The sequence below is a fragment of the Podarcis pityusensis genome (assembly GCF_964106645.2).
Source record: "Podarcis pityusensis genome assembly, chromosome: 6".
In the NCBI taxonomy this organism is placed as follows: domain Eukaryota; kingdom Metazoa; phylum Chordata; class Lepidosauria; order Squamata; family Lacertidae; genus Podarcis; species Podarcis pityusensis.
The window spans coordinates 19,796,760-19,823,119 of NC_138030.1; the positions used below are offsets into that span (position 1 = coordinate 19,796,760).

At 40.6% G+C, this 26,360-nt stretch overlaps 1 protein-coding gene across 2 annotated transcripts; it reads right to left on the reverse strand.

The window, feature by feature from the left end:
- Positions 1 to 25,926, reverse strand: CSE1L (chromosome segregation 1 like). 2 transcript variants are annotated; one of them, XM_081011079.1, is made up of 25 exons: positions 25,777 to 25,926; positions 23,246 to 23,341; positions 21,275 to 21,417; positions 19,326 to 19,427; positions 17,905 to 18,050; positions 17,643 to 17,733; positions 16,988 to 17,095; positions 15,956 to 16,048; positions 14,951 to 15,118; positions 14,729 to 14,858; positions 13,435 to 13,500; positions 12,169 to 12,371; positions 11,107 to 11,191; positions 10,146 to 10,207; positions 9,004 to 9,140; positions 8,524 to 8,627; positions 8,179 to 8,276; positions 7,100 to 7,250; positions 6,478 to 6,686; positions 5,179 to 5,276; positions 4,925 to 5,010; positions 4,249 to 4,330; positions 2,868 to 3,014; positions 1,321 to 1,552; positions 1 to 502 (listed from the first exon to the last, which is right to left on the reverse strand). In XM_081011079.1, the coding sequence occupies exons 2-25, from the start codon at positions 23,328 to 23,330 to the stop codon at positions 413 to 415; spliced, it is 2,916 nt and encodes a 971-aa protein (XP_080867205.1). In that variant the 5' UTR covers positions 23,331 to 23,341; positions 25,777 to 25,926; the 3' UTR covers positions 1 to 412. The 2 variants fall into 2 exon arrangements, with proteins under 2 accessions (XP_080867205.1, XP_080867206.1); XM_081011080.1 differs by having other exon boundaries at positions 25,786 to 25,905.
- Between the last annotated feature and the right edge of the window lie 434 nt (positions 25,927 to 26,360).

Here is a 26,360-nt window from a genome sequence, read left to right on the forward strand (position 1 = left end):
TACTTTAAACAAGAGCTTATTTATTCACAATTCAGATAAATTTTTTGAGACACAAAAGAAATACAAATGACAATAAACTGGAAAAAATAAGTGACAACTTGAGTTTGCATCCAGTACTCTATACATTTTAAAATGGTACCCAAACACTGCAGATGTGGAACTTCAATCAATCCCAAATGATAAACTCCTATTACTATTCCCTTTGAAAGCAAACTGGGAATGGGAAAGTCACTTGCTTCTTTACCTATGATCACATGAACAAAGTATCATTCAGCTTCTGTATCAAGCAGTAATTCAGTGATGTGTTTTTCGAAGTAGCAACTCGTTTCACCTTGTCCGAGCTTTGTTTAGAACAGTCAATATCAGCGTTCCTTGATGCAACTTTGAAATTCTCCCATTCAAAATAAAGAGGTCAGAGCAATGTTACACTTGCAGCCTGTAAGTATCCTTGAAGAAATTTCAAAGCTTCTGCATTCAGGCTAGTACTCAGCATCGAGGGAACCTTTAAACACAAGATAGAGTGGCACTATTAATATGCATCTAAATTACAGTACTTTAACATACCAGCATGCAGGCATTCAGTAGTGTTTTAACATTTTAGTTTCTCCAAATCCTAAAGCGCTAATTGACTTGTGTGCATCTCAGCGTATGCTTTCATATTATAGCTTCGTCTTGCAGCCAGCACTTAAGCTATTGCCTGCATCTACACACTTTGGTATCGTCGCTGCAAACAATGCGCAGAGCTAGCACAGCCTGAATCTGTTTCTAGTCAATAAGGACCAAGGGCACTTGTAAAACTCCCTAGTCCCTCAAACCACGGGGGCGGGGGCAGTACCATGCTGCCAGGACTGTGGGAGGTTAACTTTGGATGCAAGGAAAGGGAAAAAGATGGAATCATGTATGTGGTTATCCAGTTAGTCCAACCAGCATGAAGCTAGGTGGAAAGTTATGAACACACCTCTTCACCTTCTACCTGGTGAGTTGGTGCTTGGAGCAATGCCACAACCAAGTAACCATCCAGTTGCTGACTAGTTTGACAAATTAAGCCATATCAGAACCAGATAATCTGAAAGTGAAGCACGCTATAGAAATCGCTCTTGCAGAAGACAGGCACCCCAGTCCCCAACACATCTACAAAATCAGCACAACTGATTTCAACAGAGTGCGATTATGAGCACGTTCATTCAAGATAGCAGTCAAAAAAGGAATCTTCCAATTTTGACACACTGCGTTTTCTAGGATAAGAGAACAGACTCAGGAGAGAGAAACGATTCCCCACATTCATAACACACACACTAGATTACAGCCACGCAATCTTACTCTGCCTGGACACGCAGTTGATAATTTGTGAAGAGACTGTGCAAGATGGATTTTAGGATTGTTCACAATTTGGCCCACTGGATCGTGTTCTTTTTTCCCAGCAAAGGCAAGCTGGGAGAATGCAGTTTGGTACCCTGGCGTGTCTTCTATATCAATGAAGTGTTCTTCGTCAGGAAGGGTATCATCTTCAGGCAACTCAAAGAGACCAATGAGGGCCTGAAGAAGGGGTGTCCTATGGAGAAAACCTTTTATTTAATGGACTTATTCGTTGCTCGCTGCAAAAGAATCTAAGCAACTTACAAAAATTAAAATCTTAAAGGCGTAGCACAAAAACAATATGTTACAGCAAACCATTTCAAACCACCACAGAAAACAGCCAATTTTCAGCAGCAGAATATTCTTTAGGCAGAGGACTACCTGGATCTAGTTATCAGAGCCAGAGCAGAAACTGGCAATGGAATGGCACAAGCATTCAGAAAAACTGGAAAAAGCCTGTCCATACTCTGGCTGTTCTTCTATTTTGGACGGTGTCCAAGGAAAACAATGTACTTGCTCTTGTTTCCATTATGCTCCATACATTTATTTGTTTTCCTTATAATTCATATTTCCTCTACAATATAACCACTGCCTTGGTATAAATGCCCCTGGAACTGTTCCTGCCAAATTCATTGATATTGTTATAATTTGGCTATTATTGGAGGAATATTGGAAAACTAATAACAACTTATTTGGAACGGTTCCTGCCGGGAACACTTCTTATTGACAGCTGCACTCCAGCTCACCTTCTGCTCACACAAGCATTCAAGCTCTAGTCACTCCTGCTCCTGACTTGGCAATGTGGATTTTATTATTATTATTGTTGTTGTTATTTGTCTTAATCTAGAACAGGAGAACTTATATCTTATTAATACTTTTGCTCCCTGACTGAGGTGCATGGGAAAACCACTTTCAAAAGAGGAATATACAACCAAACCTATTGCTTCTCAAGTGCTAGGTGGGGACAGTGAATGGTGGACACAAAACCAGCAGAGGGCTTAACTGCTGAGGTCTTCTCCACTGATACTGACCAGAAGCCCATATTAACAACACATAATGCGGTAACATATTCTGGTTACATATCATTAGTAAACTTCATTACTCTGAACTATGCTAAATTGCATGTGCTTCCTGACCTCACACACACATATTCTGCAAGATTTGTATCCTGAAAACACTGTCCCTAAACTGATCCCCTAAATTCTTTCAGACACAGCAAGATTGAATTCTCACCCCCAAGTTGGAACTCTTATCCCTAACAGCACAGCATATTTTGGCCAGCATATTTTCAAATCTTTTTTGAAATAGGAATGGAAGCAATGGAGGGAGGGAGAGGCCAACAGAGAGATTCCTTCCTTTGGCAAATATCTCTGTTGCAACTGTTTAAGCAAAAACTAGCATATTCCCTGGGTAAGATAGAAATCTTTTTTTTTAAGAGAGGAATTTCTTCTTCATCCTTAGAAGTTCTACCTTTCAATAATAAACTTTATCAAAGAAGTAACTGCACTTACCACAGCTTTGTGTATTCTGTGTCCATCATAGGAGGGCATTCTGTGAGTATTTTTGTGATACCAACGGCACAGATTTTCTTTTCTACTTGCCCAGATACTTTCTGTATTTCTGGTATTATGATTTTCTCTAAAACCATTCCAAACATCCTGTTAAGTGCCAAAAGAAACCCATTTAATCTTGCAGTATCCACCTAATGCATTTATTGGGTCAAGTACAGATAATTAGGGAGGCTAGAGATCCATTGACTCAGAAATCCGAACACAAATCAGGCAGACCACTGAGCATTACCAAGGAAATGGTGTGTTATGAGTTCCTGGCTTAATCAGTATACCATGAGAGAAGAGCATTAAGAGGACTCAACATTTCTGACTGAACAGTGACAGAGAAAAGGTGCCAAATCCAAAAAGTACCAAATTATGAGGGCATACTTAAGAGTTTGCTCCTGAGCCTTCCTTTGCCATCTTGAATTAAAGCTGCAAGTGCAAACAAAGAATCTTCCTTTGCAGCCAAAGTAGTTATATTATTATTAATTAAATTTGTATGCCACCCTATACCCGTAGATCTAAGGACAGCCTAAACAACTTTTCAAAAGGGTGTTTGCTCCTGGTTCTTCCTCTACAGTTTGCCACCTTGAATTAAAGCACATAACTGTCAGGCCTTTATTGCAAGATGACACCAAATTAATTATGAAGTCTAGCCACTTGTGAGGGGATCAGTTGATTTTGCTGCCCTAGGCTTTGCTGGGAGGAACGGTGGGATATGAATTTAATAAATAAACAAATAATATATTTTCATATTCACTTTCAGCTCCGCTGCCTTCTTCCTGGGAAACAGAATGATACCTGAAAATACAGCTATCAGTTATCCCTAGTATAGCCTGGTGCAGTCAGTGTGGTACAGTGGCTGCAGAGCTGGATTAGACCCCTGGAATACCAGGGTTCAAATCCCCATTTGGCCATGAGGCTCACTGGGAGCCAGTGTGGTGTAGTGGTTAAGAGCGGTAGTCACGTAATCTGGGGAACCGGGTTCGCGTCTCCGCTCCTCCACATGCAGCTGCTGGGTGACCTTGGGCCAGTCACACTTCTTTGAAGTCTCTCAGCCCCACTCACCTCACAGAGTGTTTGTTGTGGGGGAGGAAGGGAAAGGAGATTGTTAGCCGCTTTGAGACTCCTTAGGGTAGTGATAAAGCGGGATATCAAATCCAAACTCTTCTTCTTCTTCTTCTGGGTGGCCTTGGGCCATTCACCCCCTCCCAGCCTAACCTACTTCACAGGGTTGTTGTGAGAATAAAATGAGGAGCAGGAGAACTGAGATGAAAGGCAGGATAGAATTGTAATAGTAAGAAATAGAAAGAAAACTAAAAAAGAAAAAGATACTAACTTTGGCTGTATACTGTCAAATATTTCTTGAAGTGCTATTGCTCCGTATCTTACACAATACAAGTTGATAAAGACTAAGAAACCTATTAAAAGAAGAAGAATGAATCAGAAGCTGTAAAAGAGCACGTATAACAGTATTAATATGTGTCTCTCTCTTCTATAAAATCACAGTGAATAAGCATCTGTATCTTTCCGGCTATCTGTCGACAAAACTTCTTTGCTGGTTTCACAGGGTCTCTAGGACCCACCTGGCAAAGCTGTTATGCAGAGGGACCAACTCCATCACAAATCCCCACCAACCCAGCTCTTATACTAGGTAGGCACAAAGTTCAAGCTTCAATGAATATTCCTCTCTTTGCCTCCAAATCCTGTTACTCTGACCAATATGCCCTTTACAGTGGTACCTTCAGTTATGAATGGGATCCGTTCCGGAGTCCCGGCTGTATCCCGAAAATGTCATAACCAGAGGACCGCTTGTGCGCACGTGCGAGCGGCAAACCCACTTCTGGGTTTGCCACGGCCTTAACCTGAACGTTACGCAACACAAGGTACCACTGTATTGCCATCTTTGAAATCAAATCAAAAGACAAGTGATGATTGTTCTGATCCAAAGCATACTAAGCCCCTCAGGGCAGAGTTCTTCCCCAAATCTATCAGCCATAAAACAAATAGCTTACTTTTGATAAATTTTGTTGTTTTGGAATTCTGAAGTCTTTGGAATAACAGGATGAATATTTGTTTCCTGTACTGATCAATGGATTCACTAGAAAGACAAAAATACGTTGAAACCGGTTAATCAATCCAGTATGCCCTTTGAGTGTACTATTTCTTAACTTTCTTTTGGCATATTTTGAGTACATCCGATGGGAGATCTACAATAATGCAAGCTAATAGCAGCAAAATTACTTGAATTTGGTATGTTCATACTCACGGGGGCATATGTTCTATAATACTGTTGAGAAGGTAGAATCCTTGATGGTCATTAAGTTTAGAGGCAATAAGTTTCTGGAACACACCCAAAAGTCCAGGCTGTAAATTAAGGAAAACACAAAGTTTTGCATCGGCCTCCACAGTCACAGCAGGCACTGCAACGTTCCAACAGCTTGACCTCACCTCCAAAGGTGCACTCCTCTGTTGTCTCCCAAGACAGACAGATGCCAGCAAATTATTAACAGTAAAATGATCTGGCAGCTACAAAATCTACCCAGAATGGAATTATGATGTAACTGACTACCAGAGGAGAACAGCCAATGAGTCTGGGAACTGATTTAACTCTGCCTAGTTAAACTTGCCTAGCAATGGGGTAAAAAACTGAGTTAAGATTATTCAGGAATTTCAGATCATAGCTGGGTATTCAGCAGTGCTAGGATAGATTGAATGCACTACTGAAAAGTATTGCTTTCATGGGAAAGAAGTATCTAGCTCATCTAATAATTTTATGGCTTATGTAACTAGCTTGCATGGCTTGGAAACAACAGGGAAAATATATAGCCATTCATTCTCTGTAAGTGACAAATGCCTAGCATCAAGTGCAGATTAAGAATTTAAGTCCTGCAGGATCAGACCTAACTAGTTCCACATTCTGTTCCCTGATTGGCTACCCAGACCCCTATGGGAAGCCCATAAGAGGACATGAGCAAACCAGCACTCTCCAACAGACTGGAAGGGCTGCTTTTGGGGGCTGGCATCTTTATGAGAATTCTAAACGGAAACCCAGCCAGTAATCTCTTCAGTCTGCAAAAATCTGAAGTCAGTAAGACTTCCATTCCCAAACATAATGAAAGTGGCTCTGGGGGCTGTAGGGGAGCCTCAGGTGGATCTCATTTCCTTCTCTGAATGAAAGCAGCATTTCCATTTGTGGAGGGGCAAATCTGAATCCATTCCAACATGAAAAGAAACTTGCTCAAGATAATACATTCAAAATGTGTCATTTTCTACAATGAAGCATATGCATAGCATCTTTGAATTCTGCCTTCTAGGATCGCAGTCTGGTGCAGACTTTTCCCTTAGTGATAGCCATTAGAGTCTAATAAAGTTTTGTAACTTCACAAGCTAACTTGAATTAACAGCTTGGATTTCCAGGGTGAGTAAAAGATAATTCATTCTTTCTGATATCTACTAACACAGGAGAGGGTCTCCAACCTCTTTTTTTATGAAACACACACACACACACACACACACACACACACACTCTTTTAGAAATCAAGCAATGCAATCAGTGTATACATACAATTTTGTCAGCTGCGGCATTTGCTATCGTGCTGGCACCTCTCTCCAAGTAGGCTTGAAGGAGTCTCACCAAAGGGGGGATGTTTCCTGACCTCTCCCACAAGACTGGCTGAAGCAGGTGTGGAAATAAGGCCATATACGACGATGGGATGTCATTTTTATGCATTTCCAGAAGCAGAGACATCACTTGAAACACATATGGAATGAATTCTGTTGAAAGGGGAAGACAGTTTATAAGCGACAGGAGGGTGTATTCATGTGTGCAAATACTGATACCTACAGTATAATCCAAAGGAGCATTTTGTGATTTTGAGCTGGTTGTGAACTCTCAGTCTAACCTACCTCCTCAGAGAATGAGAAACCACCATTTATAGCACCCTGAGGTTATTGGAGTAAGGGTGGGCTAATAACATAAATAAATGAATATAGCCACACAAACTAAGATTTTTCTTCTTTTGGTTTACATAAAGATAAGAAGATATGGGTGGTCATATGTACATCTGCCAAATATAAAAAGGTGTAAATAGGTATATTTTCAATTAGATAAATAAATAATGGCTACTTGAACTGCAGACACTGCTTATACCATATTTCAAAGAAGCCAGATCATGTTTTATTTTTACCTTGCACGTCATTCTGCAGAATCTCTGTGAACACCATAAACAAAGCATCTTCAAAGCTTCCAATAGCAGTGGGGTTTGCTTTGCAAGTTATCCTTATTGACAAGCAAATTGATTCAAACATGTAATGATTAAAGTGAGGCTTGCTTGGATTCTAAAAAGGAAAAGGAAAAAAGGAAGACGTGAACACCACAAAATCACTGATAAGATTCTTACTTAAACTAAAAAGCAAGAAGTTGCTTTCAGTGCAACTATCATTACCTAAAACATGATAATTCTAGTCACACCATAGGAAAGCAAACAGTTAACCTCTGACATGAGCCTCCTCCAATCTCCAATCAGGTCAAAATCTGAAAATGGCCATATTTAGCTTGTATCTGGCTAGAATCTCCTCTTGAATTCCCAAGGCCGCCTTAGATGAATATCAACACGCTTCTGACTACCAAGTTACTTTTCACCATATAGATTAAAAGTTACAACAATTATAGGTGGACGTACAACTATATATTAAGAAAAATCACATGACAAGCTTAAATGCTTCCATGCAAGTTCCAATCACAATTTTTACTATAACTTACTAGATCCTCATTTAACTCGCATGGAAATTACATGAAAACACAGTGAAAAAATATTTTGATGTTTATTAACTATTAATTTTATTCAGCAGACACACTTGGGGGTTTTTTGGCTATGCTTTTATATGTACATTTGTTCTGTAGTATTCAGTGGAATCTCCTGATGTGCCTCTACAAAAATTCAATAGAATTCTTTTAAAAAGCGGATACAGTGATATAAGTAAGAGAAAACCTAAGGTTAAAATAAAGTTGTATTCAATAGCTCTTGTCCATAAACACAAGCCCAGAGCAGCACTGTGTGCGCAGATCCACTGTGTGCCCAGTGGATCTTGGGATCATGGTGAGTACCTCCCCCCCCCCAATAATTTGGTTCCCTAACAAGGATTCAAGCAAGCTTTATTTTTTAAATTGGCGAGGAATTACATCAACACAAGTGACAAAAAGTGAACCTCTAAATCAGGTTGAGAAAAGGGGAACAGAAGAAAGCAATAGTATCTTCTTTTTTACCTTACTGACAGCAAGCAGTTTCTGTGTGAGTTGAGTGATGAGAGAAGGGATGTAGGGAATTATGGCTTCCTGAAGTAGGGAAAAGCTTCTCATGATAGCTGGAAATTCAGAGATTTATATTACTGAATGCAGAAACAACAGCAACATTAAGCTTAACATTACCTTTTTTCCCTTGCATAAAAATACTAGATCTTGTAGGTTGCATCCAAGATAAGAACTTGTTTATTAAGTTTTATATAGGCACGTAGCACTGCATTCAAAAATACTAATGGGAGAACCTCTAAGATAGAAAAAGTGGTTTAAATTTGAGGGTAACTATTTGGACTAATAAATGTAGCCTCTTACCTTTCATAATATACTCATTTTCTGATGACCCTGGAAGTGTCAGTGCTTTGAAAAGGTTTGTTAGCAGCATTTCTGTATATGGTGCCATCTCTGCAGCCGTAATCCTGTAGAGGAAAAGAGTGTTTGATTATCACCAATGTTTTTCCAATGACTCATCAAGATCCTCTACTTTGGAGAGTCTTACCAATCCTGAATGGACACCAGAGGGAATGCAAGAACATATGAAATCCTAGAGTATGACAGTGCAAGGGACAGAGAGATGGAGAAGGCCAACTCATTTTCAAGTGCCTCTGCAGCACAGTCAACTTGGAAATCAGCTAAAAACTCTGGTTTTAGAAAATGAAAGAACTAGCATAATAAATACACATGTGTGGTTTTATCAATTTAGGATTCTACATATACAGTGAGGGATATAGCCAGAGCGGCAAGAAATCAATGAATAGATGAGTGTAACATATATATACCTGAACATAAACTTACAGTGTAGTGTTGTTAGCTCCTTTCATTGTAAATAACCTTTCAAGAGCATGGGCTGCGTAAGTATGAACTACAATGCTTTCTGCTTGAAGATGATTGATTAGGAGAGGAATAGACACCAATAGTTGTTCTTTGGGTACCTACAAAATAGACACAAGTAAAAATGCTTTAGAAGCAAGTACCAAGCAGTTTTGGAAGAATTAGGTCAGAAACAATGGACTGAAACATTCCATCTGTTATTACAATGTTTTGGTCATTGCAACTGTTATATAAGCAGACCACTGTAACTTTCCTGCATGAGGTATATATACATTGTGCAGCCATACCTGTATTAAGCTTTTTTAAAAATTACTGTGCATATTCTATTAAACCAAGGTCATGGGTCAAGTAAGAGTTCCTAGCCACAGCAATTCAATGTGGGTGGGGAAATCTGTGGGGGAAGAACTGACAGCAGCAACTGCAGACACCGTGTGTGTTGGGTGTGGGGGAGGAAAAACAAGCACAGCAGCTCTAGAGCCAGCAATTTCCCCCTCCCTTGCTGGGGAAGCAAGAGATCTTTGGAGCCTATGGACCCCAAGCCTCTCTTTCATGTGCCCCTTACATGTCCCTTTTTACCTCCTTACTGCCAAATCACTGATAGTAGAGGGACAGCCTTGGAGGCTGCTGCAGCCACAACAAAGAGGTTTCCAGGAGGCCACAGAAACTGAGGCTCATGAAATCCTATGGTCCCCAGGATGCTGTCCCATGGACCTTTGGAATGTTTTGCATATTAGAAGATTGCATAGCTGAAGATTTTAAAAGATATCACACACACGAAAACAGGAGCACTTTCTGTACCTGTTCTAAGAAACATAAAGTATGAAATTAGAGAATCTTCCCCAAATCAATTATGATCTGTTCACTGGATTCCAGGGAAAGGGTTTTGTCATCTGTATACTGTAACTTTTTCAGAATTGGAGGTTTTAAAATGGGGGGTGGGGTACCCTAAAATAATTTATGTTATTTTCCAGAAGTACTGATACCACATTGTGAAACAATTAGTACAGTTCTAGGTACACCATTTGCAGTATTTTTCCCACACAAAAAATAGTCTATCATACAATTTCAGCTGGATGTTAAGAACTCTGAATGATGATACAACTTACTTGGTTCCTGAAAATCATGATGTACTTGATACCGTCAGCCTTAAGCACAGGAAACTCATTCACTGCCAAAAAGTTAATACTAGTTACTTATGCGGTTACCATATGGACAAAATTAGATATATAATAGAAGTTCAAAGTCCCTCAAATTTCACAGCATATTCCCACAATTTATCAACAGAATAAAGATTCCCACTGACAGTCTCAAGCTTAAGGAGAGACAAGATTGCAGAATGACACACACACAAAAATGCTCTTCACTTGGCTCTCCTTTGTTCTGTCCCCATACCCATTACCCCACCCAACTTCAAAAAAATAACTCCAGCCACCCTCAATTTCTGGACCCACATTAAAAACACAGGAAGCCGTCTTCTACTATGTCAGAACACTGGTCTACCTTGACAAATATCGTCAACTCAAACAGTGGGGAACATAAGGTCCTGGCACTGTACACAAGCCACACCCCCTCCCCAACTTTTCCCTCTCCCCCTGGTTGGAATGTGCCCATGAACTCCGATAATGGCTCTTGCTTGCCTACACAGAGGACAGAGAGGAGTGTGAGACATGCATACAAACTAGTTTATTGTATAAAGGCAAAATCTGCATTCATTGCTCTGCCCACTTTTGTCGTTGGCCCTGCCCACCACTTGCATGTGGCCCCTGAAAGGTTGCTTTGATAATCTTCAGCCGATAAGGGTTCCGCACCCCAGGCCACTCTGAGTGGCAGAGGCTTTCCAGGATCTTGGACAGTTTGCCCACCGATACCAGGTGTGCATCTACAAAAATACAATATACAAGGCAATCCACTAAAACCTGGTAAGAAATTAAAGAGATCTTATGACTGTTTTAGTTATCTATGCCCATGTCTTCCCTGCATGACACAACAACACAGATCCAAAATTATTCCCATGTTTGTTTACATTTATTGGTGTTACAGATGTTTAATATAGAATTATAAGCATACCATTAGGAGACTTCAGGTCTGGTAGAATGTGATTCACAAAGAATTCCGTCAGGTTTACAAGTTCATTGGCTTGTGTTATTCCATGCTAGGATGAAGCAAGTGTGATAAAAGAATCATAAACAATATTAATTGCTGGACTGGTTTATAGAAGCTCCCATTTACACACTAATGAAGTTTGCATGTGAATGATATCTGGCAGTTTCTGTAAGTATTCATTGTATATACTTTGGCTTCAAGCATTGGATTGTGAATGGGAGAAGGAATGAGTACTCTTATATTCTACTTATAGGATACTAGGTTAGCCTATTTCAGATATCTAATATAGTTATGAAAGGTGCAAGTGAAAGGTAGGTTAACCACAATACATTTTATGCCATGTCTTCTAAAATGTAAAAAACACAACTTTGATAGAAACAGCCTATATTGCAAACATAATAATAGTCCTGAAAAAAAGCTAATTCTCCATATGCTCATGACTGTTATGTCAATTTAGGTTTTTATTGTAGAGGTGCTCTAAATCTGTGAAGTAATGTAATCAGTACTTCTAATTTCAATTGTTGGTAAAATGGAAATTCCCATTCGAGATAACAGAGCAGCACATGGCTATCCCCAAAGCACCAAAAATTATAAAGCTGGGCCACTGTTCTGAAACTTTATTTTCCATATGTCCCACCTCTTATATTTACATCAAGTGCTGAAGTCCCCACCCCAACATTCTGCCAAGCATAGAAGAGATTGTTAAACCATAGCAATCCAATCCTTGAACACTTACATTAGCATACTTCCAAGAAGGCATGCATGGGAATGCAACAAAATTGGAAGCAGTGACTGCAGAGGTTGGTCCCAGGGCAAATACCAAATTTTGCTCATGGGTTGACCTACTCTATCTAAACTATTCCAAAGTCAATTTTATATATCTAAAAGTCTGTGGGTCATAAACATGTCATTACTGTGAAGAAAGCTCTTCCACGGAGTGCTTACTATTAAATAATGGTTCTTCTCCCCAAGGAAATGGGTCTGGATGGGTATTCAACTTATGTACCCTGTGATGCAAACAAGTACCTTTTGTGTCTGAGCTTTCGATGCCAAAGATGTTACAAGGTAAATAGCAGCATCTTTATGCTTCCAGTTGACAGATGGATTCTTTGCATACTCTTGCAGCATAGAGTTAACGTAACCAGAAAAGATCCCAGTAACAGGTCCTTCAAAAAACTTGCACAACCCTCTCACAAGATCACAGGCTGCTCTGCGTCTGGTATCAATATCTGCAAGGCAGAGATAAAAACAAGATGCATTATGGGTTATATTAAAACAACGTTTCTTCATTTTGAAGCTCTGCTTGCAAAACGGCTAAATTGGATTCGCCCTGCTGTGCTTCAGGGACAGAGCAATTTGCTAAAATAGGCTTCTCTATTATTATTCATATAAATCATGCTAGTGGTATTAAGGAATGCAGAATTACAAAATCTGCCAAAATATTGATTCTCATGAATATAAATGAAAGCAAAAACTGCAGGGCCATAGCATCAAAACACAAGTAAAATAACATTCAGAAGAATTTTGGGACTATTTAAAGGATAGTTTAGGATACTATAAAACTTATCCTGACACAGTCAGCAATTTAAGATCACAAGGGGAACAAATGGTTCACTAAGAATGACTGCTCCCTGCAACATGTGCCCCTCAAAGGCTCAGAAGAAACTCTCAGTCCCAGAGTTCAATGGGTTTTAAATTCCAAGTGTGCACATATATAACTGAGACTTTTGAGTAAGAAGTATGTAAAGCACTCAACCCAAATGCATCTGCTTCTTTGGTACTCCATAGAAACAGACTATACATTAGAAGAGAGGGTGTGAAAAGCTACAAGAAGAAAATTCTGGCTGATGTAAAGAAGAACTTCATAGAGATCTGTTTGGAGTAACTCAGGAGTGGAGGCTGAGCTTTCAGTAGGAGAAGGCTGTAGGCACTCGATAAATAAAGTGCAACAACCATTTAATCTGATGTAGTGCTAGGCCTTCTAGTGTTGCAGTAATACACCAGCAACTTCTAAAAAGCAAGACAAAAACAAGTAACCCTTAAAGCAAGCAAAATTGCCTTAAGGCTTGTCAGATGAACCCCCACCCCCAATAGCCAACAAATGTGCTCATCCATGGAATCACAGGAAAAGCGCAAAAACCCACACCATTACATATTTGAATCCCAAAGGGAAGAAGTATTACGACTGCATGCCTATTCAAGGGAAGACAATTAATGCATGTACATGTCAACACTTCAGAAAACTGCATCAGTTCTCAAATGCCATTATACACCCAGTATAGAACTGCTTACCAGATCCTTCCAAATCTCTTCTGATATATTCTTCAGAATTATCTTCAAAGGCTTCTTCATCAGCAGCTGCAGAAAAGCAGTCCACAAACATGTAAAGGATCAGCCATGATATACAAACTGCATTTATTTTAATATAACATATGCTTGTAAATAAATTTAAATCACCTATTATTGGGCTCTATTTTATGAAGGTACCATGATCAAGGCAATGGGAGTTCGTGAACCATCAGTATTTTAAATGAGAGTAGTAAATAAAGTTCTCATCTAGAATACTCAGGCCAGGGTCCAAATTACATTGTGGAACTATTTTTGTAACGCCATGCACGGTGTTTACTCCTCCTTTAAATAGCAACCCTGCACCATACTGCACAGCAAATTAGTTTTGAAACAGAGAGATTTCCAGAAGCAGCAGCTTATGGTATAGCATTAGTCTTCAAAGGCAAAAAGTAAAAGATTCCATTGGCATGAGATGCTCTTTAGATCCTGATCACAACCAATGTATATCTCTGTATGACAAAATATTGAGGATAGCTTGGAGTAGCTGGGGATTTTCACCATTGGGCTGCTTCAGACATAAAGCCAAATCTTTAACAACAAACTTTGAAGCAGCCGCTTCTTAGACATGATGATTCCCTAACTTCTTTCATCATCTGAGGCAAACTATGATTTACCATTTCATCTGAACTGCCAAAATTATAGCTTGTACTTGGCCCAGCAAACTAAGACTGGAAATCAGTTTGAGATACTGAAAGATTCATTTCAGTACAAAAACTTTCTTTGGCATTACGTATGAACAACTTCATGACAGAGACAGCGGAAAATCCAATTAATGTAAAAGCAGTGTACTACACTCAGATTAAACTGAGCTAGAAACACTGGTGGAAGAGGAACTCAACTCTTCCAAACTGGTGAGTTACTTCAGTCACTCATGATGGGATGGGATACCTGTACCCCTCTGGATACTGCTGGAATCCCAACTCCCATCAGCCCCGCCCAGCGTGACCGATGGTCAGAAATAGTGGGAGTTGCAGTCCAACAACAGCTGGAGTGACAGAAGTTCCCCAACTCTGACGGACATACATATTACATATATATTAAAGGGAAGTGCAGTTCTGAGAGTGCAGAACAGAAAATGCCTCGCAAAACCATGCTGCAAACCTCTTGAACGCAAATGGCCACAAATACAGTCCATTACTTGGCTACTGTGCCAGTTCTAAAGCCCTCATTGTTAAAAACTCAATTTTTGCTTTCCTGGAAAATTTTAATCAAGATTTTAAAGAAAGGAACTATTTACCTCTAAATTCCATGTTGGGAACAATGACTTTTTCACAAATACTTGTCAGTGTATTCTGGTCTTCAAACAGGTGCTTATAATGGGGCCTCTCACAAACCGAAGCTAGAAACTGGATTGCATTACTTACCAACTGCGGGGGGGAAAACACAAAATGAGCATAATCTGAAGAAGACCTAAAAAAAGGTTCATTTATTTCAAGCTGGATGGAAGAGAGTCACTTACCAAATCATATTTAACTTCTTGCCCTGTTGTGACTAATAAATTCCAGATTGCTGTGACAAAACGGGGCAGGTAAGGCTGAAATTCTTCATCATATTTTTGGGCGTACAAAGCTGCATTGTCACAAATTTGGGATTTCAAAAGCTCTAGCAGACCAGCTTCTTCTTCATCCTAGCAACAAAAAAGAAGCACCACCAACGTATTTGGAAAATGTAGTCTCCTAGTACCCCTGACATCTGCCAAAGCAGCAAGTAAAGTAAATGAAAGGAGGGGATTTGGAGGCAGGAGGAGGGCAGGATGGTCAGGAGGCTCAGGGGATGAAAACGGGACAATAACACATGCCTAAGGGCATCATCTAGGGTAAAAGTCCCAACTGGGTTCCAAAATCAGCCAAGCTATTCCCCATGTCTTGAAAAAGTAGTTTGTGTTGCCCAAAGCCAAAATCCTAGTCTGGCTGGAGAAATGTTCCCAAACACTAACAGAAAGTGAGGTCAGATTAACTAGATGCTCATCCGAGGGCAGGCTTGGTAGCATTTCCCTCTTCCAAAGCCAATTTCTCATTGCCCAGTCATCACATATGACCATGACAAGAGAATTACTACTATCAACTTATGGACCCAGTGCTATGGTATGTTATACAAAGGGACGCAATTTTTTATTTGAGAAAATTACCATCTACCTTTAATTTTTCCTATACTGGCTCCACAATTTCCCTCCAAGAAAATGACAAAAATCAGAATTACTTGAGCTACTGCAATTTCAGTGTCCTGTTCAGAACCCAGGAAAGCTTCTTTTTTGCAGCTCAAGTGGAGTGTTGAATTCCCTTTCCCATTACACAGAAATTTTCCAAAAGATTTTATGCCAGAGAAGAGGAAACTGTGACCCTCCAAATTTTGTTGACTCCATCAAATTAAGTCAGCATAACCAACAATCAGGGATGATGAGTTTTAGTCTAGCAACATCTGGAGAGCGACAGCTTCTCTATCCCACTTTTATGTTGCTACTTACATCTGTCTGTAAGAGTTTGTTATCCAAAGTTAGAAGATTATGGAAATTCATCATCCAGGTTTCCATGTTATCTTCAAAAAATTCAGGAAGATCCTACAAAATAGAGAAGTAGATCCACATCCGTAGTTATTTTTCTATTAGGTAACTGCTTATTTAAGAAGCATACTTTCCTGTCTATTTTGGCATGCAACCTGCTCAAAGAAATACAGAATCACCACATTACTTTTTTTTAAAAAAGAGAAGGTATGAAACATAATTTTCAACTGCTAAAGGAAATCCAAAGCCCAAGAGACACAAACCAAGTCAATTTCTCTGTAGCTTTTAACGTGTGTAGCTCATCAACCTTCTCCTCAGTTTTCAATCAGCATAGCAGGAGCTGTGTAACAACCAGCTTGCTTTACGGCTTGACAGTGCTTCAAGGCAATGGAACTGCAGCCTATTGTGTCAGATCCGTTTTGCTCACCCAGGGTTCCCAGAATTAAGGGTCATTGTGGACCACATTAGTCTTATTAACAGATGCATGTAAGCCCTGCTTCTTTATTTACTGGCCTACCATTATGCCTATGAAGAGTAAAAAACAAGCACCCCCCACCTTTCCTTTGACTTAATTAAACTTAAGTAGGTTTATTACCCCTAAATTTGAGAGGTTCTGTCTGTCAACAGCTATCATTCCCTCTGTTCTTTTGTCTCCTGACACAACCTTTGATCAAATCCAGTCTTACCAAAAATAATAAGCGCTGAATCCAAATCTGAAAGCCAAGCTTCTTATACTAAAAGGTTACATGCACATTACTTTAGATTTGTTAAAGCTCTAACAAACAACTTATCCTAGCACACTTATGGAGCACTGACATTTGGCCAGATACTTGCGTTTTTAAACACTCTAGCATCTCCAAAACCCATCAAGAATTTTGGCTAGCAGCACCGAGGTTTTTAATCACGCAGTTATCCATCAGTGAAATTGCTCCTATACAGAAAGTTGCTTGCAGGATCAGAACTATCCACTAGAAGAGCATGTAAAAGATGGCTTACCTGAAAATTTAAACTGTAGAACAGCTTAGCAATCAGAATCAGAGATGAGAAGAGTACTTTCAAAGCACTGACATCATTTGCATGAGTACTACAAAGCTCAATTGTGGCCTGGAAAAGAGCAATTTTAATAGCAATCACCAACAAAATCTATTCAGACACTTGCCAATGCTGTTCCACTTCTTTGAAAGCTCACTGATGCCACAAATTCATGCCTCTCATCCAAATTCAACTAAATGTAATTTCTCTTTTCTATTAAAAGCACAATATATGTACAAAACCAGATAAGCTAAAACATCAATAAAATATAAAAGCAACAAAACAAAAAGGCACAGCCTAAAAAACAGAGGTCTGAACACCACTAGCATTGTTTTAATAAAAACATCTTAATTTAGCATCAATTATTGCAGTTATTAATAAACAGCATATTATAAGGTGCTAACACATCCTCTTTAAGAACAGACAGAGTAAGCATGGAAGATTTTAGTTCAAACTTTATCTTCTTCACCTTATATATCTGACTATCGCAGCAGCTAGGACAAAAGTAGGAACTTCATAATAGTCAACATAAAATGCTTTATGTTGGCTGTGAAGTTAAAAAAATACATTACACAGAAGGTATATAAATCAATTCCAGATTTCAAATACAACACTGTACCTTAAAGAGATTTGTCAAGGGAAGTGCGAAAGCATCAAGAACAAGTTTGATCTCTGTCCACAGTTCATTTGATTTAAACTCATGACGATACCTGACAAATGAAGGAAATCAGAGCTATTTAATTTGCGTGATCATTTTCTATGAATTTGAAAACTTGAGCCAAGCAAAAGAAAGAAGTTAGCAGTTGAAAGGCATTATTGCTAGAACAGAGTGCTTTTACTTTCAAAACAGAACTTGGAAATTCATGGCCTTCACCCACTACCTTTTGAATAAAGAATGTGCTGTACGAAGAACTCCATTAATAACATGGAAGTCTCCACTCTGAAAGCGATTCACCATCTCCGTTAGCAGATCAGGCCATTTCTGAGGGAAGTCTTCTCTACCAATTATGCTGATAGCATCACTTAACTAGGACAGAGAGAGACAGAAACGTTATGTAGATATTTGCATGGAGATAAACAACCACCTTACAGTTAACTCAAGACAGGCTTTCTACATGTTAAGTATGCAACTGCCAGTGACAAAAGCAGGTGCATGTGTACCTCCCTGATCCTCTCTGCAGTATCTAGCAGATCTTATTCATGACACCACAACTTTCCCCCCTTCCCCACCCCACTGTCAGTGGCAGCATGATGGGACAGTGGACCATGTGAAATCATGACAGTGGTACACGATACTATGGAGGGCGAATTGCATGTACAGCTACCATTTTCAGTGGCAGACTCACATTCGGTGTCCTGGCTCATTTTGCCTTAAGAATATGCCACTTTTACTCTATCCAACTAAATAGATCCACTAGGGCAAGGACCTTTGGCTGTTCAAATGAATTTCTTCTCCTTCTCTTCTCCCTGACCCCCCAACCCTTCAAATCTTTTATGGGGGTTCCCTTGACCATCTACAGCAAACTGGGGAGGTGCATGGGGGGCAAGGAGAGAGAAGTTTCAGCGCTCAAGCAGAAATTATTGCACTAGTGGGCCTATTTAGTTTTCCCCACTCACCCTGGATATCAAACTAGAACAAGACACTGCATATGGCATACTGGGGTAGTTTCACACACTGCCTAACTATTTCGTGGGTTTTAAAATCTGTCCAAATGTTATCATAGGATTCCCACCCATGGCTTCAATGGCACATCTGTAAACACATGTTTTATCTTCACCATATCAGCTACGTTTGCTACAACTGAGAAGGGAAAAACCCAACACTTCTGAAATGTTAATGCAGGTTTCATCTTATTTCCATTAAAAAACTTAATAGCAGCTTCCCTTCTTTACGTATAAGATACATATAATATGAATAGTAGGAATACATATTAATAATACCAATACAAATCGGAGCAAACTTATCCTTCAGATTTCACACTTCCCTGAATTTTGTAATACAATTCTCAACTCAAAACCAAACAACATACCAAAATGCACAAAAATCACTTATTTTAGGGTAAGATATTTAAAAACCAATTTTCATACTGATTTTTTTTTCAGGTTATAGACAGATTTGTGAACCAACATGCGTGAAATTGACACAAACCAGAAACAAAGCAACTCATCCGCCCTTAGATGTATCTATTGCTTCTCACTTTAAAACAAAATTTCATATATTAACACAATCAGTTTCCCAGCACAAAACAATTCCCTGTTGAAATAAGCAGAATTCTGTTTGTTTTCTTCACTGTCACCTCACCTGTTTTTGAATTTGTTCTGGACTGCTAAGCATTAGATGTACTATGTTGGCTTTGATGGCTATCCTGTCGGCTTCACATATTTTGTTTGGTTCATCTTCAATCTAGGAACAAAATGTTAGTTGAGCTAGTATCATAACATCTCGAGATACTTGCATTTTTGCAGCAAGTGCATTGGCTGAGTTGTAAGCTTTCAGGAAAAAGCAAACGCTACACATTTATTCTGAAATATGTTGGGCCCAATCAGACAGACAATAGACCACAACCAGTTGCATCACAACAGCTCAGCTGTAAACACTACATACTGGCATGTGGATGCATCAGGCGAGATGGGTGGAATTTGCTGACACCAGGAAGCAGAGTTCCATTTTGTGCTCTGTTTCCACTTCCATCTGAAATAAACTGGTCACTGCATCAGTGTTCTCCATCATCAAACTAAACAGCAACTGCAGGGGTTGCCATGGTGCAGCATCCACTGCCGGCTTATAGCCTCCCCACTCCACCCCCGCTGCTTCAGTTATCATCTTCACAGGTTCAAATGCTCCATGAGAAAGGAGCTACCTTCCCAATTCCTGTTTCTGTGCCAATAACTGCAGCTGTAAAAATGATACTTCTCCAAAGTTATGATTTAACTATTTATATGATGTTATTTTTCAACGTTTTAAACCCATTGCTGAGAAAGCACCTGAAGAGTAACCGAGTACAATCCCTTAAAGCAGATTCTGGAACATCCTCAAAATAATAAATATTAACCTCAAAGTGGACCATTTGATTCAGTTATGATTAAGTGTCCTAATTTCCTGTTGCAATGAATTAGTATCAATAGTTGGAAGATCTGAAGCAGATACAGTTCAAAGTTATAAAAATTAAAACACCAATTCTAATGAAAGTAACCAAATCAGAAAAGTTATAAAAATTAAAACACCAATTCTAATGAAAGTAACCAAATCAGAAAAGGGTAACATGGTAGGAAGTATAATAAATTCATTCAACAGTTCACCAGTGAGAACTATTTCTCATCTATCAAGATCACTGTACTGTCTCAAAAATCCTGACTGTGAGAGAGAAAAAATTCTTCTTTTTCTTTCCTCTACTTCTCATTTTTCTTTCCACATCTCATTTGCAGAAGATAGTAACAACAAGGCATTTGTAATGTTTTCTGCAAAAGCCAAGTTCAAGCACCATCATCCGTACCTTTCTCAAGTTATTTGTAGGTGCCACAGAACTTGGGGAAGGGAGGAGACAATGAAGGACACCAATAAAGGATTGGCTAGTAAAGCAAGTCCAAATGTGTGGATCCTTGCAACTAGCAAAGCAACCAAGGAAACTATTAACCTGGGATTTCAGATACAAAATCACTATTACCTTCAGTAAATAAGTGTACTAATAGTATGTTGTTCTGGAAGAATAGATACCTGTTTCTAAAGGCAGCCTTATGGGTAAAAGGTAAAGGTACCCCTGACCATTAGGTCCAGTCGCGGATGACTTTGGGGTTGTGGCGCTCATCTTGCTCTATAGGCCGAGGGAGCTGGCATACAGCTTCCGGGTCATGTGGCCAGCATGACTAAGCCGCTTCTGGCGAACCAGAGCAGCGCATGGAAACACCGTTTACCTTCCCACTGGAGCGGTACCCATTTATCTACTTGCACTTGACGTGCTTTCGAACTGCTAGGTGGGCAGGAGCTGGGACCGAACAACTGGAGCTCACCCCGTCGTGGGGATTCGAACCACCAACCTTCTGATCAGCAAGCCCTAGGCTCTGTGGTTTAGACCACAGCACCACCCACGTCCCTGGTATTCCCTTCAGTAGCTTACCATAATACCAAATCTGATGTCTATAATCATCCTGCAACATCTTAGTTCACAAGTGTTCCCATTACTTTATTCATAACCACTTACTTTACAAGGAAACACACTATCATAGTACAATTGTAATAAATAAAATACCTACAATTCTCCAGTTCCTTTTAATGTAATTCTTGAATGTGACAGAGGCACAGACTTTGATGACATTATCTTGGGACTTCTCCAGTAGAGTTAAAAGTAGCAGTGGGTAATTCTGGTTTCCTTCAACCGACTCAAGGAATTTTTCCGCTATAAAACATTTAAATATAATGAATTTAGCAAAAAGGTTAGCTATTCCACAGTCTAAACTCCAAACATTTAACACCATTTAATACAATACCAAGTTGGTGTTTAGAATGATACAGTGAAGAAATGGCTATTAATGGATGGTATCCTACTAAGCCACACTTAGGGTAGATCCACTGAAATCAATTTACTTTATTCACAACCAACTTGTTCAACACCGCTACTGTTACTTGACCTACACAGAGTATGACTTAGTTGGATATCACCTAATATTTCTATGACAGTACTTGCAACCCCACAATTATTAAACAGCTGCAATATGGCAACTGCAAATCATTTTTGATGCAGATCAGGAAGCTGCTCTTAAATTCTGTATCTTCACAATTTCTGAAAAGGTAGCCCAGTTTGGACTGTCATCTTAACCTAAATGTTATGACCGTGAATAACAAAGAGACAAAAAATATTAAGCCTCTCCTCTTCATTTTACTGAAAAACTTTGACTCATATAGTATTTTGAAAGTTTTCCAGAAATGCAGAATGCACAGCAAGAATTAGTACTGGAAGACCCAATTTAACTGATGGGAAGTAATTTAATGAAATAGTTCCGTATTTTGTAAAATTTAACAGTTGAACACCAATATTATACATATTTACTTATTTATATTTTGCAGTGTTAATGAACTGTTTCGGATTCAAAGAACCACATAACTAGTTCCACACAGCCAACAGATGTTTAGACTTAATGTTTCTTGTACAGAAGCTCTCCATGCTGCATGACAAGCCTGTTGTGAGAGCAGTTTCATAAGCTGTGTGAGATTTGGCCTGATCTGCTGTTAAAAGCGGGAGGGGGGAGTCAACAATTCCACTAGGCAAAAACAGCACCTCCAGTAGTGACTCTTTCTAAGAGGTCAGCACCGTGTGGACCTGACCTTCAATGCAATTCAACAGATATTTATTCAGAAGCAAATCCCAGTATATTCAATGAGGCTTACTCAAATATAAGCATGCAGAGATCACTAATTTATCTGAACAGCTAATAAATAGAGATGTGCAAAATACACATTTGCCCCTCCTCTAGTCTTTTTGAAATTAGTTTGGTTTTTCTTGAGATTTCCACAGTTACTTTGCCTAAGCAGGACCCCCTGAATTCACATTTACTATCCTGAGTGAGACTGTGGGTACAATCAAGATAAGTAAGGCATGCCTAATGAAGCTGAAGGGACATGAAGTGCTTAAACAGTTCACTTCAACTTCAAATCTGATTTCAGATTTCAATGCAACCTACTCTCTTTGCATCATGCCCAATCACCTCAAAGGCAGATTTCAGAATGGAACCATGGACAGTTAATATGACTCAGAAAGTATTCACTGATCAGTCATGCAGTTTTGACCGCAGGAAGATTAAAGACAACTTGCATTTAATAATCAGTAACGTGACTGCAATTCAAAAAGCATACAGATGGACCTTCTAAAGGTTTTTTTAAAAGAATGTATGTCCAACTGTCACATGAGGTTTCCAGGGGTCAGCCATCCCACCCACACAACTGATCTGCATTTAAAGTGACAGAAAGTAAAAAGAGGTCTCATTTTGACAAATACTGATTTCAGTCAGCCTGCTCCTTCAGATAAGAACATATTGAAAAAAATCAAGCAGTTTTCTTTTTCATTAATGAATGTTGTTCCAACAGTTTGAAAAACCATGTTCTGGGCCGTTACCATTGATTCTGAAAAACCCAGAAAATGACTAAACAGATCTTATAATGTTTTGGGTCAAACTATCACTAGACACCATTCAATGGAGGCTCAAATTTCATATTTTTAAACTGTTTACCAGGACGCCTTATGGCAGGATCAGGATCAAGTGTCTTCTTTAAGTATTCTGTCAAAGTCTGCAAATTGGCATCACTCAGTTCCATAACTGCAGAACCTAAAAATTTAACAAAAATTTCTATAAAAATCAGAAACAAGAACAAGAGTCATAAGCAAAGTTTCTGTATATTGCTACATGTTTTTGAACCACCTGTTATACTTGTTTCCATTGCCTTCTGAAAAATCTCTCTGGAAAGTCAAGGAACCCTTGGGAACAACCACTAGAAGAAAAAACCCTACAGGCATGTATGAAAACCTCTAGGTGCACACATGCAGTTCGAGAGCCAGTGTGGAGTAGTGGTTAAGAGCAGTAGACTTGTAATCTGGTGAACCAGGTTCGCTTCACCACTCCTCCACATGCAGCTGCTGGGTGACCTTGGGCCAGTCACACTTCTTTGAAGTCTCTCAGCCCCACTTACCTCACAAAGTGTTTGTTGTGGGGGAGGAAGGGAAAGGAGAATGTTAGCTGCTTTGAGACTCCTTAGGGTAATGATAAAGCGGGATATCAAATCCAAACTCCTCCTCTTCTTTAGTTTTAGATAAGTTACATACAACATACTTGACCATCACACAAAATCAGGAACCAAAGTGATCATTCACACACATGTACACACAGACAATTATTGACAACTGATTATAATACTGAGAGGCTTCTGGAAACAACAAGAATTTCCTCTCCTGCGCAACTGGGCAAGAGAAAGGTCACTATACTCTCATTCCTCTTCTGAAACTGACAGCCCCAGTTGGAACACTGAACTCTCCTCCTGAATTCTAGGCTGATCACTGATCTACTGAGAGCCATGGGACCAAGGATAAACAGTTGAGCAAAGAGGAGGGCACATCATGTGTGAATGTATGGATCTGATGGATAATGCAAGAAATTATAAACATGGCTAATTCAATACATGGCCTGTTAGAGGCATGAGGCGGTTAATAAGGCAACAAAGGGTGACCCTCCAGCTTCTCTTCCACAGATCACGCTTCTTGGTTTACTGACAAGCTTGAACACTAGTGGTAAAAAACATAGAATTTTCCGTATGGTGCAGGGGCTGTTAGACTCCACTCACTGTAACAGTTAAATTTTGCTGAAAAAGCTACTAAGGTACTGTCCAACTGGTCATAATTAGATACTGCCTATAGTAAGTAAAGGTAAAGGGACCCTTGACCATTAGTTCCAGTCGTTACTGACTCTGGGGTTGCGGCGCTCATCTTGCTTTACTGACCGAGGGAGCCGGCGTACAGCTTCCGGGTCATGTGGCCAGCATGACTAAGCCGCTTCTGGCAAACCAGAGCAGCACATGGAAATACCGTTTACCTTTCCTATAGAGGAAGTGTCAAAAGCATCCACTTGTTGCAGTTGCATGGCTCACGTTTGACCTAGTTTCCACACAGGTTGTTTGATACTGTGAAGGCCATGATGTGTGTTTTCACCCCAGACCCACCATGACAGATGAAAACTTCTAGCTACAATTACAAACATTTTCCTGGAGAAGGTCCACCCACTGTTTAAGAAACCATTGTTGTATGAGGAGGATCCAGCCGCTGTTAACCCAGTTTCACTGCTACAAAATGCTACTGCACATCTCCTAAATAATACTGAGAGATATAAACATATTCTATTTCATACCATTTACCGGTATGTCGATTACCTGTGCTGTGAGTTCAGGAAGTGGCCATTATTTTTTCTCAGCTCCTAGTTTGCAATGTGGAAATAATATGCCATGCAAAATTACCACAAACGTTTATGGAAATCCTTTGAAATGTAACGTTCCATGCAAGCACCTAAGAATCACCTCTGAACACGTGCAGAGTGGCTTTCCCTCGCCACTGAACACCCGCAAGTCTCTTCCAAGTCAGGTTAGGAAACACCCTATTTCCGCATAAGCCTAGACCCATCACATCTTTCTGGAGCTACTAGCAGCGTAGTCACTGACATGCATGCTTACTCTTAAGTCAGCCCAGCTCTATTCAGTGGGGCTCATGCCCAGGAAAAGTACGCACAGGATTGCAGCCTAAGCCTTGCTTTGCACCCGCTCATTACACCCAGGGAACCAGGAGCTACAAATCCCGCTCCCTCCGCAGCATGTGGCAGTCCCGTGGCCTCCGGGCTGAGTCCGCGAGGAGAGAGGCTTGGCCTTAATACTACGAAGGGGGAAATCGCAACGGAGAGACAGTGATTGAAAGTATATTCGGATCACACCACCTCGTTATTTCGCCCACCGGAGTGGCAGCTGCGGTGGCCAATCAACAGGGCGCTTTCGTCACGAGCTAGGCTCAAGGACCAACGGGGGGCGCGCGCAGCCCCGAAGGGGCGGGCCGAGGCAGACGCAGCATGCTCAGGTGCGCCCCCTCCCTCGGCTGGGCCCACAAGCCGAGAGCCACCCGAGGGCCGGGGAAGGCGGACCGCGGCCGCCTCCCTTCGGGGCTCCGCCGTCTCCCCCCCTGCCCGACTCAGGGCTCCGGACCCCCCCCCGCTCAGGCGCCCGGCCTCACCTGACGGACCCCTTGAGAGACCACGACTAGCAGCGACGGCGGCGACAGCAACTCCTCCGCTTCACATTCAAACCTCGGCGAGAGGGCGCGGCGGCGACGTAGTGACCGAATTACGCAGGGCGCCGAGCGGCCTCTTCCCCTCTCCCCCCCGCCGAGCACCAATCAGCGGCCGCCTTCTCGAAAGGCCCCAGCCAATCCCGAGCGCGAGCCTGCCCAGTCCGGGCGGGCCAATGGGCTTCGCCCTGCTCAGCGGTTTCCCACAAGGCAACGCGGCTTGGCTCAAGCCTGGCCCGGGAGGGTGAGAGCAGAAGGGCGGCGGCGCGCCCGGAAGCTGGATGACGGCGCTGCTGCTGTCCTTTGGCTTCGTTCTGCTGGTGCGCATCGGTCCACCCAGGCTAACCCAGGGGTGGGTGGAAGGCAGAGCGGGACGTACGGGGACACCTTGGAAAGGTTTATGATGATGTCGTCATCACATTTTGAACTTCTGCCCCTGCTCTGTACATGAATAGGGAAGCTTTTAAATGTTTTTATATATAAAACCCAGTCAGGTGGTCGGAGTACAAATAAACTAATATTATTATTTG